The sequence below is a fragment of the Nicotiana tabacum genome, chromosome 19, assembly GCF_000715075.1.
Source record: "Nicotiana tabacum cultivar K326 chromosome 19, ASM71507v2, whole genome shotgun sequence".
NCBI lineage: Eukaryota > Viridiplantae > Streptophyta > Magnoliopsida > Solanales > Solanaceae > Nicotiana > Nicotiana tabacum.
Window position 1 is genome coordinate 105,687,117 of NC_134098.1, and position 15,468 is coordinate 105,702,584.

Sequence of the window (15,468 nt, forward strand, 5' to 3'; positions counted from 1 at the left end):
AATAATCTGTATACTTTAAAAATATGTAAAATATTATACTCAATTTGTAAAAAATTACTTGCATCATATCCATCATAATAATCCATTAACTTCACACAACATTTTTTTGAACCAAATGGATGTACCAAAAAAAGATTTAGGTTATGCAAATAATTGCAGCAACAACAACAACGATCCAGCGAAATTTTACAGGTGCAACATACAAAAAAGTTATAATGTAATGGCTATAACAAACTATTTTTTCTCTATTTTAATATTACCAATGTATACTTTTAGTGTAAAATTATATGTAATTAGTCTTTTAAGCAACGAAAAATAATTAAGTTTTTTTATATGGAGTATTTGAATTGAGCAACTTAGATACTTACAATCTGTTAAGCTTTTGTTCGAAAATTCAAATATTTTGTGTACCATCATTGTAGTTAGTGCTATTACAATCTGCGTGTATTTAGTAGATTGTGTATATTACGGTTGACTAACGACGACGACCAATGCCACGTAAGCAGAGCAGCCGCATGGGCTCTATCTTAATCTCTTATTGCATCCTCTGCTCTGTTCTTTCTTGCATCAACAATTAGCCATATTCTCTTTCCTTTTTCATATAAAAATTACTTAATATATGCAGATTTTTATTTTTTATATTTAATGTGATGTAAGCTGCCTTTAACTCAAGAAAGAGAAAAAAAGAAGAAGAGAAAAACTCACAGGCATCTTCTTGATTTCTTTAGTGGTAGAAAACAAAGACACTCCTGCTATTTCTTCTTTTGACATCACAAGAAATATTCTTTTTAAGCTCTTCCAAATACGACTAGGAGAAGTGGATAGCTCTGTTCTTGAATTTCCGAAAGGTTCTTTCTTTAGTTGCTTTTTGCTTCTATGAGTTGGTGCTGCATATAAGATTTTTTTGTGATTATTTTGATGGGACTGTAAATGGGTTCTCTTGAAAATGGGATTTCTTTGAAGAAAGATCAAAGCTTGCTTCGTTCTGCATCAGCAACTGGTGGGAGGAGTAATGCATTTGGTCAAAGAGCAGTCAGATCGAGATTTGCAAGATTCTTGTTTGTTAACAAGATCAATTATTTGCAATGGATTTGTACTGTGGCTGTATTTTTCTTCTTTGTTGTTCTCTTCCAGATGCTCTTGCCTGCTTCTTTAATGGAAAAATCAGGGAATCTGAGTTCTCAAGATAGTGGAGTAGTGGATTTAGCTTTCTTGAAAGAGTTGGGGGCTTTGGATTTTGGGGAAGATATCAAGTTTGAGCCTTTGAAGCTTTTCGCTAAATTTCGCGATGAGGCTGTTGAGGCCAATGGAACTTTTGCTTCAAGAACTGTACTGAGATTTGGTTATAGAAAACCTAAGCTGGCTTTGGTAAGCATTACTCCAGTTCAATTCTTACTAATTTAAAGTAAATCTTGATTGTGGTTAAGTCATAATTTCAGAATTTTGTTACTTTAACTGTATGTTTTTGTTCCTTTGAAGTAGTTTCTGATTCATTCTGTTGGCTGCATATATAGGTATTTGCTAATTTGTTGGTTGATCCATATCAAATAATGATGGCTAATGTTGCAGCTGCATTACGGGAGATTGGTTACGAAATTGAGGTAATTTTTGTGTGTTTTGCTTAGTACCTGAAGACTCATAAAAATGTAAGCAATGCTAGCTGCTATGTAGTTAAACTAGGTTTTGGAATTGATCAGAAAGTTAAACAAGGTTTTGGATGTTTTCCTCTGAGATTAATGATAGTGATAACACGATTAGGGATGTCAAATACTTTCTTCCTCTTTATTTAGACTTCGTAAGTACTGGTAATCAATGGGATGTCTTTAGCCAACTCAGAGTCAGTATGTTATCACTATCAAGAGGAAGAAAGCATCTGACATCCCTAATTGTGTTATCACTATTAGGGATGTCAGCGCCGGAGCGGAATTTTCACTAAGGGATTCAAAATATAAAGAAGTAAACATGCAAAGCAGCCAAGGGGATTCAACATATAACATGTAGTATGAATACATAAAAGAATTTTTTTTGACCTATCTACACAATGTAAGGAGAGTCAATCAAGGGTAGCTCCGCTCCTGCTCATAGTACTAGTGACTACTGAAGTCAAGAACTAACATCACCTTAGCTTATTGTATAAAGATGCTGGAATTTCAGCTTTTGCGCACTTGGTGGTTTAAGAATGGGCAACCTGAAAGTGTTCAACTTATGGATAGCACCGTGAAAGATTGTTTGTGCAATCCAACAGGACCTGTAAATAAGTTCATGTCAATAATGTATTCTCGAAACAATTACTGTTTAGTTTCCTTAATAATTTTTACTAGCACAAAGAAGGCATGAATGTTGCTTGGTCTCTACAACTACAGCTGGCATATCCTGCTAGGTTAGAAGTATCAGAGGTTATGGGATAAATCAAGTTTGCACCTTATCTTGAATGAGATGGTTATTTCTTTTGCCACTTATGACCTTCCAAAAATGTGCAGGTGCTCTCACTTGAAGATGGTCCAGTGAGGTCCATTTGGAAAGACGTAGGAGTTCCAGTCATCATCATGAACACCAATGGACATACAAAGATCTCTGTAGATTGGCTAAAGTATGTATCTTTCTATTTTGTTCTAATAATTGCATAAATTTTGATTAATGTTGATGATTATTGATGTTAGAAAACTTTTTGGCTGTAGCTCAAGAATCATTGTTCTACTTGTTGTATACCTTTACTAGGCTTCTGGAATAGACGTAATTTTATCTACTCTTCATTAGATATATTTTTAGACTACATGGCATGTTAGGGGTTGTAGTTTCCTGTGCCTTAGAAATTTAAATATTTCACCACCCAGAATCCATCTATTACCGAAAAATCGGAGTGACGTACTTTCTGATTATTTTACAATACTCTATGTAGCTATGACGGCATACTGGTGAACTCTCTTGAAGCTGTCCATGTCTTGTCTTGGTAAGGACTTCTTTTTCTTTTCTGTATCAGATATCTTCGTTCACTCTCTTGTTCGTTAATACTTTTGTCATTTTCTTCCTTTCATTCTTCATGGAGTATGCGAATTGCTGCCTTACCTGATAAATATCTACATAACCAATTCAACTCATAATTGTTTGATATATCCAAAGATACACACAGGAGATGCTATAAAACTCAATGAATTCAAGTTAGTTATGTTCTGGTTCTGGTTGAAAGAATTGCTGATGATTTCCTAGTTGGGGCTCTTCAGGAGTGATTTCGTGGGTGTTTTAATTTAGTAGGCTGATGATCTTCAGCTCCCTTTTCTTTAGGTAGAAAATGATCTAATCTGGATTTTGGTTTTATGTGGTGCATATCTGGTGCAATTTTCTAATATATTTTAGGCCAGATCCTATTAATGGTGTGAACATATACTAGACTGTACAACCGTGCATTTTAGAAACGGTATAGGTGTTTAATAATATATAGTATTATGTCTTCCTTGTTTTGAGTTTTTTAAAAAAAGATTACGTCTTCTTGTGAAGATCTCATAATTTTTTGAGTTCCAGACAGGTTTGGTTTTAGATTGAATTTTTGGTCAATCTATCTCACATGTTATATAGGCTCAGAGAGAGTCTTGTTAGATAACTTTGTCACTTAAAATGATCACATTCTATTAAGTATTGCCCATTTCTTGCGTATCTTATTTTCAAAGCATTTGTATTTATGTTGCACTTTCTTAACTATGGTGATAAGAAGTCTAATTTGCATCATTTTCCTTTCTCTTATCGCACTCTTTTCCGGTGCCTTTTTCCAATGATATTTGTGACAGTGTAATGCAGGAGCCTTTCAAGAATGTACCTCTGGTATGGACCATTAATGAAGTTACACTTGCTTCTCGGTTGGAGCAGTATATTTCAAGTGGGCAGAACAATGTTGTGGACAACTGGAGAAAAATCTTTACTCGTGCCAATGTTGTTGTCTTCCCAAACTATATCCTACCGGTATTGCTCTTTAATCAAACTTAGTTCTCTCCTTTGTCTCTCAAGTACAGGTGTGCAACAAGAGTCTAGCTTCCATGCATGTCTAACTACTGAAAATTCTGGGTGAAAAATGATTTGCACTCATTTTATGTGTTGGTATTCTGTAATGCACAATAGAGTTGTCATGGTAGAGGTCATCTCACACATTATATTGCCTTCCCAAGAAGGAAATAACATGTAATCCATGAAATATTTAGATATCCTTAATTTCTGCCAAAGCAAACACAATTTGTATGTCCTCATCATCAACTATTAAAATTATTCTCCTTCTGAAACGGCTGTTATTCAAACTCCCTTCCGCATTCTCATACTTTGGTTCTTGTTAGTGAGGAATCAGTGTTATCTGTGCGCTAACTATGAGTCATACATTATTTAGATAGCTTATTCAGTCTGTGATGCTGGAAACTACTTTGTTATTCCGGGTTCTCCTAAAGAAGCATGGGAAGTTGATATGTCGATGGATGTATCCAATGATAATTTACGAGCTAAGATGGACTATGCACCTGAAGACTTTGTTATTGTGGTTGTGGGGAGTCAGCTTCTATATAAAGGCCTCTGGCTAGAACAAGCCCTTGTTTTACAGGCTTTATTACCGGTTTTTCCTGAATTAACAAATGATGGCAATTCAAACTCCCGTTTCAAGATTGTTGTACTGGCTGGGGGTTCAAATGCCAATTACAGTGTGGCTGTGGAGGTAGGATCTTTTTTTCTTTTCTTGGTATATACTTTAGCAATTTGAATGTCTGTAATTTTTTTTTTCTTTTTGGTTCTTCTCATATGTACGGGTAGTAACTTGGCAGTATGATTTCCATAGGCTATTGCGCGGAACTTGAGATATCCCAAGGGAATGGTGAAGCACGTTGCTCCTGCCGAAGATACAGATAAAACTTTGAGTGTGGCTGACCTTGTCATATATGCATCTTTCCGTGAGGAGCAATCTTTTCCAATCACTTTGCTAAAGGCAATGTGCTTTGGGAAACCTATAGTGGCTCCAGATCTACCAATGATAAAGAAATATGTACGTATCTTAACTCATTAATGGTTAGTACTTGATATGTTTTAAGACAATTATAGCTTTTCTTTGGCCTAGTTTAACACACCCAGTGCACAAAGCATTTGGTCAAACATATCTCATGCACTGAATAATTTGTCTTCACGGACTTAAATGTATAATAATAATTGACATTTAAAGAAAGGAATTAAGTGTTTTACTTATTAGGTCGATGTAGGGTGGTTTTGACTTTTAAAGCAAGGGACTGACTATTTTTACACTCTTATTAGGTCAATGATAGTGTGAATGGCTATCTTTTTCCAAAAGAAAATGTCAACGTTTTAACACAGATCATGTTGCAACTCGTATCAAATGGTGAACTATTAGTTCTAACCCACAATGCTGCTTCTGTTGGACAACATACTGCAAGGAACCTTATGGTTTCAGAAAGTGTGGAAGGGTATGCTTTATTATTGGAGAACATTCTCCGATTTCCATCCGAAGTTGCTTATCCCAAGGCTGTTACTGAAATTCCTGAAAAACCAAAAGCAGAATGGCAGTGGCATCTTTTTGAAGCGATCGAAACAAAATATTCTCAGAACCAGACTTTGAAGACCTCAAGTTATTTGAGTAAGATTGAAAGGCAATGGAATCCGACTCAAAGAGAGGGTTCTGCAGCTGTGGTGGAGAAGAATGAGAACTTTTTGTACGGCATTTGGGAGGACCACAGAAATACTGAGATAGCCAATGTGAGAAAGCGAAGAGAAGACCAAGAGGTAATTGATTCTTGGACTTGCTGTTGTTTCCCTTACTTCTTCCGTTTGATCTCCCTTGAATACTCGACTTTGTGACGTAGTCATTACTTCTACCACCAAAGCAAAAGGAGTTGTTTTGTAATTGGCACATTCCGAAGATTAATGTGACTTTTATCTGCTTGCATTTGAATTCGATGCAGTTGAAGGACAGAACCGATCAACCTCGGGGAACATGGGAAGAAGTATACAGAAATGCCAAAAGGGCTGATCGGTCCAGGAACGATTTGCGTGAAAGGGATGATGGGGAGCTTGAAAGAACTGGTCAACCATTGTGCATTTATGAACCTTATTTCGGCGAAGGGACCTGGCCCTTCTTGCATAGTACAACACTTTATCGTGGTCTTGGACTTGTGAGTCATCTTGATTTCAAATTGGTTGCTATTTCTCTTTGGCTTGCTTGGCAGGTTATGTCTGGTAGCATAAAGTTATTTGTTCTCTCCTTAGTTTTATTCATTTTCTTAAGTCATACCATGAACCCATATGTAAAATAAACTGAAATTTTGTGCTACTGAAAGAAATAGGAATTGAAGCTTTGCAATAGTGTTTGTATGTTTTAAGCTTAAACAAATCACTTTTTCCAAGCGTGTCACAAAATTGCTTTATATATTTGGTGGTTTTCTCTTTTCCTTTTCTTTTTATCAATTTCTCTGTGGGAAATCTTTTCAAAAGTTGAATTGACAATTTGCTATAGGAGGGGTGTTTCCTTTGGCTTATCAATGCCCTTTTATTTCTCCATTGAAATATGCCAACCTGACAGCGAGAGAGAAAATATAACTTAATTTGCAAAATGACATGGTACTAGCTATAATTGGTGAAGTACTATTTATTTTCATTTAGTGTCGATATATTTAGTTATGATCTTTCAATGTGATTTACTGTCAAAGCTTTTGATAGTACGATTCATAATCTTTTTGATGCTGGTGGATAATAAAACGTCACTCCCCAGTCTGATGTGTATCTGAATTGGCTCATTGTAGTCTACCAAAGGGAGACGATCCGGTCATGATGATATTGATGGTCCTTCTCGGCTTCCACTTCTAAATAACCCTTACTATAGAGACATTCTAGGTGAATATGGAGCCTTTTTCGCTATTGCTAACAGGATTGATAGGATACACAAAAATGCCTGGATAGGGTTTCAATCTTGGAGAGCATCAGCAAGACAGGTACTCCCGCCGTTTCAATTTATGACGTAGTTTGACTTGGCATAAAGTTTAAGAAAAAGATTTTTGAAACTTGTGGTCTTAAACATTCTATAACATTTGTGTGGCTATAAAAACTTTTCATTAAGGGTAAAATGGGTAAAAAATGATACTTTAAAGTTAAATTGTTTCCAAATATAGAAATGTGTTATTCTTTTTGAAACAGACTAATAAGAAAAGTGTGTCACATAAATTGAAACAAATGGAGTATATATTATTCATGGATGTCACCATTTTCGTTTGTACTTTAGGCAACTTGTTCTTTTGCTACATGATAGCATATCCACAGAAGAGAGAGTATGGCCCTTGTCCAATTTAGTTTAGACGCGGCTCAAATACCTTTTATGCTATAGGTTGTGTTAAGCATGCTTTCACTGTATGGGGGCAGGACTGTCTAGATTTCTCTCGCTTTTTCAGCTCTAATGAATTGCCTTTTTGACAGACTAGTTTTGGTGACAACTATCTCCATTTACCTTCTTGATGTCAAGTAACTATGTGAATGTTGGTTCACCTGTCACGACCCATACCCTGCAGTCTTTATTAGGAATAACTCGTATAAATTTGATTTCAGATGCTTCAACCTCTGCACTCAACATATTTATTAAATAAGCTATCCAACATCCTAAAAATAATTTCAAACCTATTGAAAATGGTAGTCTATACCTGGAGTGACCTAGAGTCGAAATCACATATGACTGTTCAAATTTAAATTCATTCAAGTAAAAGTCTTGAAGAAAAACAAAGGTCCAGATGTATGCATCTAAATCATAGTTTAAGAATTTCCCGCATTGGTTGAGAGAATGAACTGTTGTCTCCTACATTCCTTATATGGTCTTGGAAAATCCTCACCTCTTTAGCTAGTTTATGTGGTTGAGTTACGCCCGAGGTCCATTTTCTTAAAAATAGTTACAATATATGCATCTATATCATCACCAATGCCTCATGGGTCTAAGTGGAGTATGATTTCTTCAAGTTAGGTTGTGCATAGAAACCTAACCTTCCCAGATGGGAAGTAAGGGCTTAAGGTGGTCCACACATGGTTGTCTCCAAAGTACGAAGTTGTAAAATAAATTCCAACTCTTCCCAAGGAAATTTGACTTAATATATTATGATCAAATAGTTAAATTCTATTACCAGAATATGGAAAAAGAATTTTGAAATCTTCTAGTATTAACTCATGCATAACTATAAACATGGCTGTGAGTCATTTTGATGAAGTACAAACATAATCATTTCTGTTATAAGTTTATGGAAATGTTGAAAATCCAGTAAAGTATCAACAAAGGCTCAAGTCTGAACATAACTTTCTTTAGCAAAATGCATAAGTTCCGTGTTATTATTCCCTTTGAGATAATGCGTAGCCACAAATATCCTATTAAAATAAGAAATTTCAAGGCCAATCACCATAATAGGCCACAATGAATCCGTTTTAAATCCTCAATTTTCTGGCTGAATAAACTAGAAACCAAGAGGTCCATCCAATTATAAAATCTAAATGTTTTACAGCATAGAAAATCTTGATAGTTTTTTTTTTCTTTGAGTGGGGTGTGTGTGTGTGTGCTGATCAATGTGGGCTTTGGAAGGTAGTTGCTATCCTAGGAGGTAACTTGTCGTGTATTGTCTCGGCCAAACAATGTGACTCATCAAGTAAAGGACTGCTAATTTGCGCTCTCAAATTTACTGCTTCAGCTGAATCTTGTCTAGATTTAAGTGGCCAGAGGTTCTTCACTTCTGCCTTGAATGGGACAAGTAACTTACCAGCAAGTTTGTTTGAATATTTTTGGTGTTGATAGGTCTAGCTTGGCAAGTGAATTAAGTGAATTGATGCTTTTAGTGCAAGTTGCATTACTGTACCCATTGGTTTTTATGATTTACAATTTACACTAACATTGTTGCATAAACAGCAATTGTTGTCCAACACTGCTGAAAAGTCACTAGTTGATGCTATTGAAGCGCGAAGGCATGGTGACACACTCTATTTTTGGGCTTGTATGGATGCGGACCCAAGGAACCCGCTTAGACAAGATTTCTGGTCATTTTGTGATGCTCTTAACGCTGGAAATTGCCAGTAAGACTCCCTACATTTATTAAATTTACTGTCATGATTCGCAACATCCTTGCTTCAAATAAACACTTCCTATGTTTGATATCTGTTCGTGATGTATTACCTAATGTCTTTCACGTGATCTATTGAAGGTTTGCTTTCTCTGAGGCGCTAAAAAAGATGTACGGCTTAAAACAGAATTTGAGCTCTCTTCCTCCCATGCCTATGGATGGAGACACATGGTCTGTCATGCACTCTTGGGCTTTGCCTACCAAGTCCTTCCTAGAGTTTGTAATGTTTTCAAGGTTTGAACGCTTTTTCTTAGTTGAATCCTGAGATTGAGGTCCTGGTTTATTTTCCTTAGTGAAAGTTCTGTTAAAGATGTCATCTTTCTTCGCAGGATGTTTGTTGATGCACTCGACTCACAATTTTACGAAGATCACCATCGAAGTGGCCGATGTTATCTGAGTTTGACCAAGGTAGTGTTCCTAATTTGGAAGGCACACAACATTAAAATGTGAACAAAATGCATCTTTACCATCTTTTATTCATGCATTTGCACATGCTATGGAATTTGCTCACTAAGCTCCTGTTTCTGAGACCTGGTTATTAAACAACTAGCAGATTGAGCTAAAGGAGGGAGTTATGTGAAGTCTTTAGGAAATAGAGAAGAACAACAACAAGAAGAAACCCCGTGTAATCCCATAAATGGGGTCTGGGGAGGATAGTGTGCACGCATACCTTACTCCTACCTTATTGAGATAGAGAGGTTTCCGATAGACCCTCGGCTCAAGGAACAGTGGAGGAGCCACCCAAAAAAAAAAAGGAAGAAAAAAACTTGGTGCCCAGAAGAAAATAATATTATTGTTGACATTGTTATGGACTTAGCTTGTAACCATCAAAATTTTCTGACATTTTTCAGGACAAACATTGTTATTCTAGAGTCCTTGAGATGCTTGTAAATGTTTGGGCATACCATAGTGCAAGAAGAATGATGTACGTGGATCCACAGACGGGCTTAATGCAAGAACAACATAGACTAAAAAGCCGTAAAGGCAAAATGTGGGTGAAATGGTTTCAACTTAACACTCTTAAGAGCATGGACGAGGAGCTGGCTGAGGAGATGGATACCGACCACCCAAAAAGAAGGTGGTTGTGGCCGTCAACTGGTGAAGTGTTTTGGCAAGGTATCTATGAGAAAGAGAGAAATTTGAGAAACAAAGAGAAGGAGAAAAGGAGGCAACAAAGTAAGGATAAAATCTCGAGGATTAAGAAACGAACTCATCAAAAAGCATTAGGAAAATATGTCAAGCCTCCACCCGAGGAGTTGGAACATCCAAACACAACGACGACAACAGCAACAGTTATGAGGTAGCACTAGCCTACAGTAGTCTGTCCAAAGTTAAGTAGTCTAATTTGGTTAATATTATTTTTTCAAAATCCCCACCATTTTTTCATTTTTGTTCAGAGGGATGCTATAGGTTTATGTTGAGTATGAGAGGGTATTGAGCATAGATGCATCCTTCTGATATTGTTGCCAAGCATGTGCATGTATGGTAGTGTTTCTTTTCTACATTTTTTCTTTTTTTTTTTGCATACCTAATTTTCTCTCCAAGATTCCCTCTCTACTCGTTCATTTAGGAGACAGTTACACGCTGAGCTTCAGCGATTGTATGTGTTGTAACTTAAAAGAAAATTCTCTATACCTTTCTGTTAAGATAATAGTTACGTTGGTGTATACTAAGATGTAACTGAGTTCAGCTGAACATTTGCAAAAATCCATCAGATCTGTGAGAGGCCATTTGGATCATATATGTTGCTATCGATTGCATTACTCCCGTTCTAGTTTTGTTGGAAGTGAATCTAAATTCTATAGGTTAGATCATTTATCAAGCAATTATGTATAAATCTCTTGGTAAGTATTAATCGGCGATCTAATAAATTGTGTAACTAAGTTATAATCATAGGTTAAATTTCACTCCAAATCATAAAAAATCGAGTGTTAGGTAATGATCGTTTGACTACGCAAAAAGTAGCATTGTTCTTGGGGGTGGAGTATATGTTTTTTCTTGTCCTTTAAACCAAGAAATAAAATTCACAAAAAAGCTGCAATTAAGTCGTAACCAGAGGCAGCTTAATCCGATTCATCAGAGCAAGAGAGTTTGTTGTGAGCACAAATTGTGGCAAAGGAAAGATGGCCAAATCAGACAAGGTTGATAACACCCCCTTACACATTAAAGGAGGCATGGATTATAGTTCTGTTTGGAATGCCTTAGGACACCGCTATTGGCTGTTTAATTAAGACACACGGGGGCAGCACCTAGAGATACTAACTAAACAAAATCGAACATATTTCTTTATCATTGAGGAACACATAACAATCCACCGGGTACAAAATTGAGATTCGACTGATACTTCAGCATTTTTCGTTGCACAACGCACCGAGATCTGGTAATCTATGCAGCGACAGCCGTGATGGGAATTCGAACCACTATCCAAGGTCTTGGAAATTCCATTGTTTGACTGCTCGAAACACGTACTCAATATCTTGGAGCTGCAAACAACGATGCAACGTATTTAATTTTGCATCAGTGGACGTTTTGTATAAGTAAAAACAATAGACATTAGCAGATAAATTAGCAGGAAATAAGAAGGATAAGGAGAAAGAACTCAAGTAATTATCCTTCGTTCTCTTAATTGAATTGCAAGAATCAGATGAGAAACCAATTCAGGTGGAAAAGAATTTTTCCTTGATATTTTGAGTAGAAGGTTTTTGCAGCTAAAACAAGTGTATAGGCTTTACCTCCACCGATTGTTGCTTCAGGCAACCTTTCAATGGAGTATTTATGTTGAGTAATGTACATGATTGGTACACCAGGGACCTGACCATCCAACAGTTAACAGTATAAGTGAATAGTTAGCAGTAGAAAAGATGAGGAGGAGGTAGGGAAAAGAACAGGAATACCAGCTTAATATGTCATACCTTGCGTATTCTACGCTTCAAATCTCGATCACATGTTGCGACAATATAGCACTTGTGCTGTAGAGGAACAAAATCATCCACACACGTAGTAAAGATCATAAACAAATTTGCTTCAACACGACACGACAACCACAACTAATACATTCAGAGAACATTTATACATGACGGATTAAGATCATACTTGAGTAACTCTCTCGACAATACAATCATCAGCATATGTTCCTTTGTGAGTGCAGGGAAGCCTTTCAAATCGGGGATCTTTTGCAATTCTATTCATAAAAAAGGAAGAAAAAAAAGAGAGAATAAGAACATCATTAACATAGGGATAACAACCGAAGGCCCTCTGGTTTTGCCACAAATTTTACTGATGCTGAAAGATATTTTTCGTAGAAATATAAAACATTAAAAACAAAAGGGAGACACAGATATATTCTTTGCAACAGAACTTCCAAAAGAATATAGAAATATAAATCCAATAATACCATCTAAAATCTCCCGTGCTGGTTCCATCAATGCTCCTAATAACATGGAATTTACTGACTCAATTTACGACCATGCTATCCCGCTATTGCTATCAAAAACAGACTCTGGAAGGTAGTTTCAATGCACACATGACATGGATGGCTAGCCTAGAAAGCTTAAAATAAAAAACTAAGAGAAACACACAGATAGAGAGACATAACTAGTTTATTGTCCATTTTCCCCGATTTCAGAAGTTGTTTAGTGTCTACATAGGTCAATAATGTCAAGTTTTTCTTCTAATCATCATGACTGAGTTCCCAATTCATATTTCAAGCATAGTTCCAAAACCACGTTTAACAGGTAACCATCAAATTAAACATGCTAGGCTACGATATCAGAAAAGCTGAATATGGTATTGAGCTGTAACAATTTATATCCAAGCCGTGCTTCACATGAATATCGTCCAGTTTCCTTCATTTTAACAAGTGGCATAGAATTAAAAGATAATATGAAACAAGAAAGTACCTAAGAGCAACACGGTACTTCTGACCCAGCTTCTCCAGCTCAGCCATAACACAGTCTGTTATACACGGAGTACCTGTGGAAGGAAAACATATTCAAAGAAATTAAAATCACTGTAAAAGTTAATATAAAGCTTCACGTCTTTGGGATATTGCGGTGAACTCATAAAGGTTGTAACTCGAAGTACTTGCTTCACGAAAAATTTAAATGCATGCACTAAACAAACTACCACATTTGAAAACACAGTTATTGATCATATTCATCTGTTAATTGCTATTTGATTTCCAAATTTTACTTGGAATTATACTATATCATCCTACCCTGAAAACAAGTGCATAGATTTACTTTTGTTACTTTGATCACAAAAGTATCCTACTGAGGGAAGACTAGATCACGAATACAAGGCTTATAGCCAAGAGAAACTGTATAGGATAGAGAGAACTTACATTTGGCATACAAACAATCCATCATTCCTTTCTCCAAATCCAACTAAAACATAAGAGAACAGCTCGATCAGTTACAGCAATCAGAATTAACATATATCAAGGCAAATGAATTCATTAGACAAAGACCAAACAAAAACTATATATGACCCACATTGTTTGCTAATAACCACTATCATCTAATTGAAAATTAAGGGAGGGGAGGGCAACGAAAAACAAGAGAAGAGAACGTTTTTTGCTCTTTCTCATTCTAGGTGGGGAGTTGGAAGAACGTTCTCCAATTGGATGATGGTTGTTACTAGCGAAGTCTTCCTAGCACCACAGAAAGCTAAGCTAGAACTTCCATCACTTGTAAAATTTGAATATAAAAAACTTTATGATACTCAATTGAATACTGGCTGTCAAGCATAGGCAGGTCGATAAAATGAGATAACATGGGCTTAAACGACGGTGAGTGAAAAACTGTAAAAGCCGAGATAATATATATCATGCTCCCCTTTTCACCATAACTTCTCTTTTCTATAGCCAAAGGACACCAACACCGAGCAGCAATAATAATTTTTTAATTTATCAAAGCCAACAAAAGGTCACTCACTTTATTCTGAATGGAGAAATTGATAAAGTTAGTATCGACCAGAACTCGATAAGGCGGTCCCAGAGCTGTGTTGTACTTGAAGAAAAGCGCAGACGAAACGTAAGGCCTGAAATCATAACAAAATTCTGTGTTTTATCTTGTGAAGAATTTCTTTTGTCAAGTAATTTCTTTAGGTCAGAATTAGAAACTTACACGTTTTTGGGGAGCTTTTCTTTAGTCAAATCTTTCTTATTAGGGTTCAAAACGTCCTCTTTGTACCTGAAACAGAACACCATTGAAATTCGAATATTGAAAATCAAATACACAAGAAAGTCGAAGGGCTAGTGGAGAAAATCAAAAGAGGGAATCAATAACTCACTGTTTGATAGCTTTGTGAGTAACCATTTTCTTCATCACCGCGAATTTGGGGGCTTTCTTTGCTTTTCCCATTTTTGATTCTCCAACTGTGTGATCGAGCAAGTGCTTCTAGCTGGGAACGTAGTGCGCTTTCTGAAACCCTAACACTGATTTGGAGCGGGTCAAGGGTTTTTACTTAGTTCGGACGGGTTCGCATCGATACTAATTTGGACCCAACTCCTAAGGCCTCTCCAAACAGCACGGGCTAGCCAGTCCGGATTGATCATTCAAAAATAGCCGGCGTTTGCTAAGTCATTGAAAAATAACTACTATTTTGCTGTAACAGAGATCGGTCCAGCATAATATACTGGAGTTCGGTGCACCTGTGTATGAACTTACAACATATTATGCTGAACTGTTATACTTTGCTGGCTCCGGTATATTATGCTGGAGTATTTTCCGGATTTTGAACAGTGTTTTCGTTTAGATTTATCTTTACATAAAAAGTGGCTAAATTTCGATGGTTTTTGAAACTGTGGCTATTTTTGAATGACCACTTGTAAATCTGGCTATTTTTGAATTTCTCCCGTGTTTATGCCCATTCAAATTCAGATTTTCATCTGTTTTATCATGGGGATTTTGGCATGGTGTAACAACTTACCCACATAATTAGCACTAAAAAGTCCTAGTTATAGATATTGGCACCAGATAGCCAATAAATATATATCACAACAATAATATGTATATCAAGATGAATATTATAATTTTATTTTACCTTTTTGTGTATATTAAAATTTTATTGTATATCTAAAATATGAAATTATAAATATAATTGTTTAAAATTTATTGTTGACTCTATGTCAATGCATATCCAAGTGTATAACAAAAAATAATTTTATTGTTTGTATATCACAATGTATAACACATCAAATAATATGTATACCAAAATGTATATTACAATTTTATTTTTATTTTATGTGAATATCAAAATGTATATCAATTGTTTTTTGTATATCAAAATATATATCAATTTTTTTTTCTATGTATAGCTCAATGTATAACACATAATTTCTTATGAATAT

The 15,468-nt window shown here is 35.9% G+C and overlaps 2 protein-coding genes across 2 annotated transcripts; one reads left to right on the forward strand and one right to left on the reverse strand.

Annotated features, from left to right (window-relative positions):
• Positions 1 to 473: 473 nt before the first annotated feature.
• LOC107829505 (uncharacterized) lies at positions 474 to 10,852 on the forward strand. The gene is made up of 14 exons (XM_016656960.2): positions 474 to 1,368; positions 1,515 to 1,601; positions 2,481 to 2,590; positions 2,900 to 2,950; positions 3,783 to 3,954; positions 4,370 to 4,687; positions 4,808 to 5,011; positions 5,275 to 5,760; positions 5,940 to 6,149; positions 6,777 to 6,965; positions 8,906 to 9,069; positions 9,198 to 9,350; positions 9,446 to 9,524; positions 9,968 to 10,852. Exons 1-14 carry the CDS (start codon positions 931 to 933, stop codon positions 10,418 to 10,420), a joined length of 3,114 nt encoding a protein of 1,037 aa, XP_016512446.2. The 5' UTR covers positions 474 to 930; the 3' UTR covers positions 10,421 to 10,852.
• Positions 10,853 to 11,140: 288 nt separating this feature from the next.
• On the reverse strand, positions 11,141 to 14,573 carry LOC107829506 (uncharacterized). The gene is made up of 9 exons (XM_016656961.2): positions 14,409 to 14,573; positions 14,243 to 14,308; positions 14,051 to 14,156; positions 13,459 to 13,501; positions 13,016 to 13,088; positions 12,210 to 12,297; positions 12,029 to 12,085; positions 11,849 to 11,927; positions 11,141 to 11,599 (listed from the first exon to the last, which is right to left on the reverse strand). Exons 1-9 carry the CDS (start codon positions 14,477 to 14,479, stop codon positions 11,586 to 11,588), a joined length of 597 nt encoding a protein of 198 aa, XP_016512447.1. The 5' UTR covers positions 14,480 to 14,573; the 3' UTR covers positions 11,141 to 11,585.
• Positions 14,574 to 15,468: the final 895 nt, after the last annotated feature.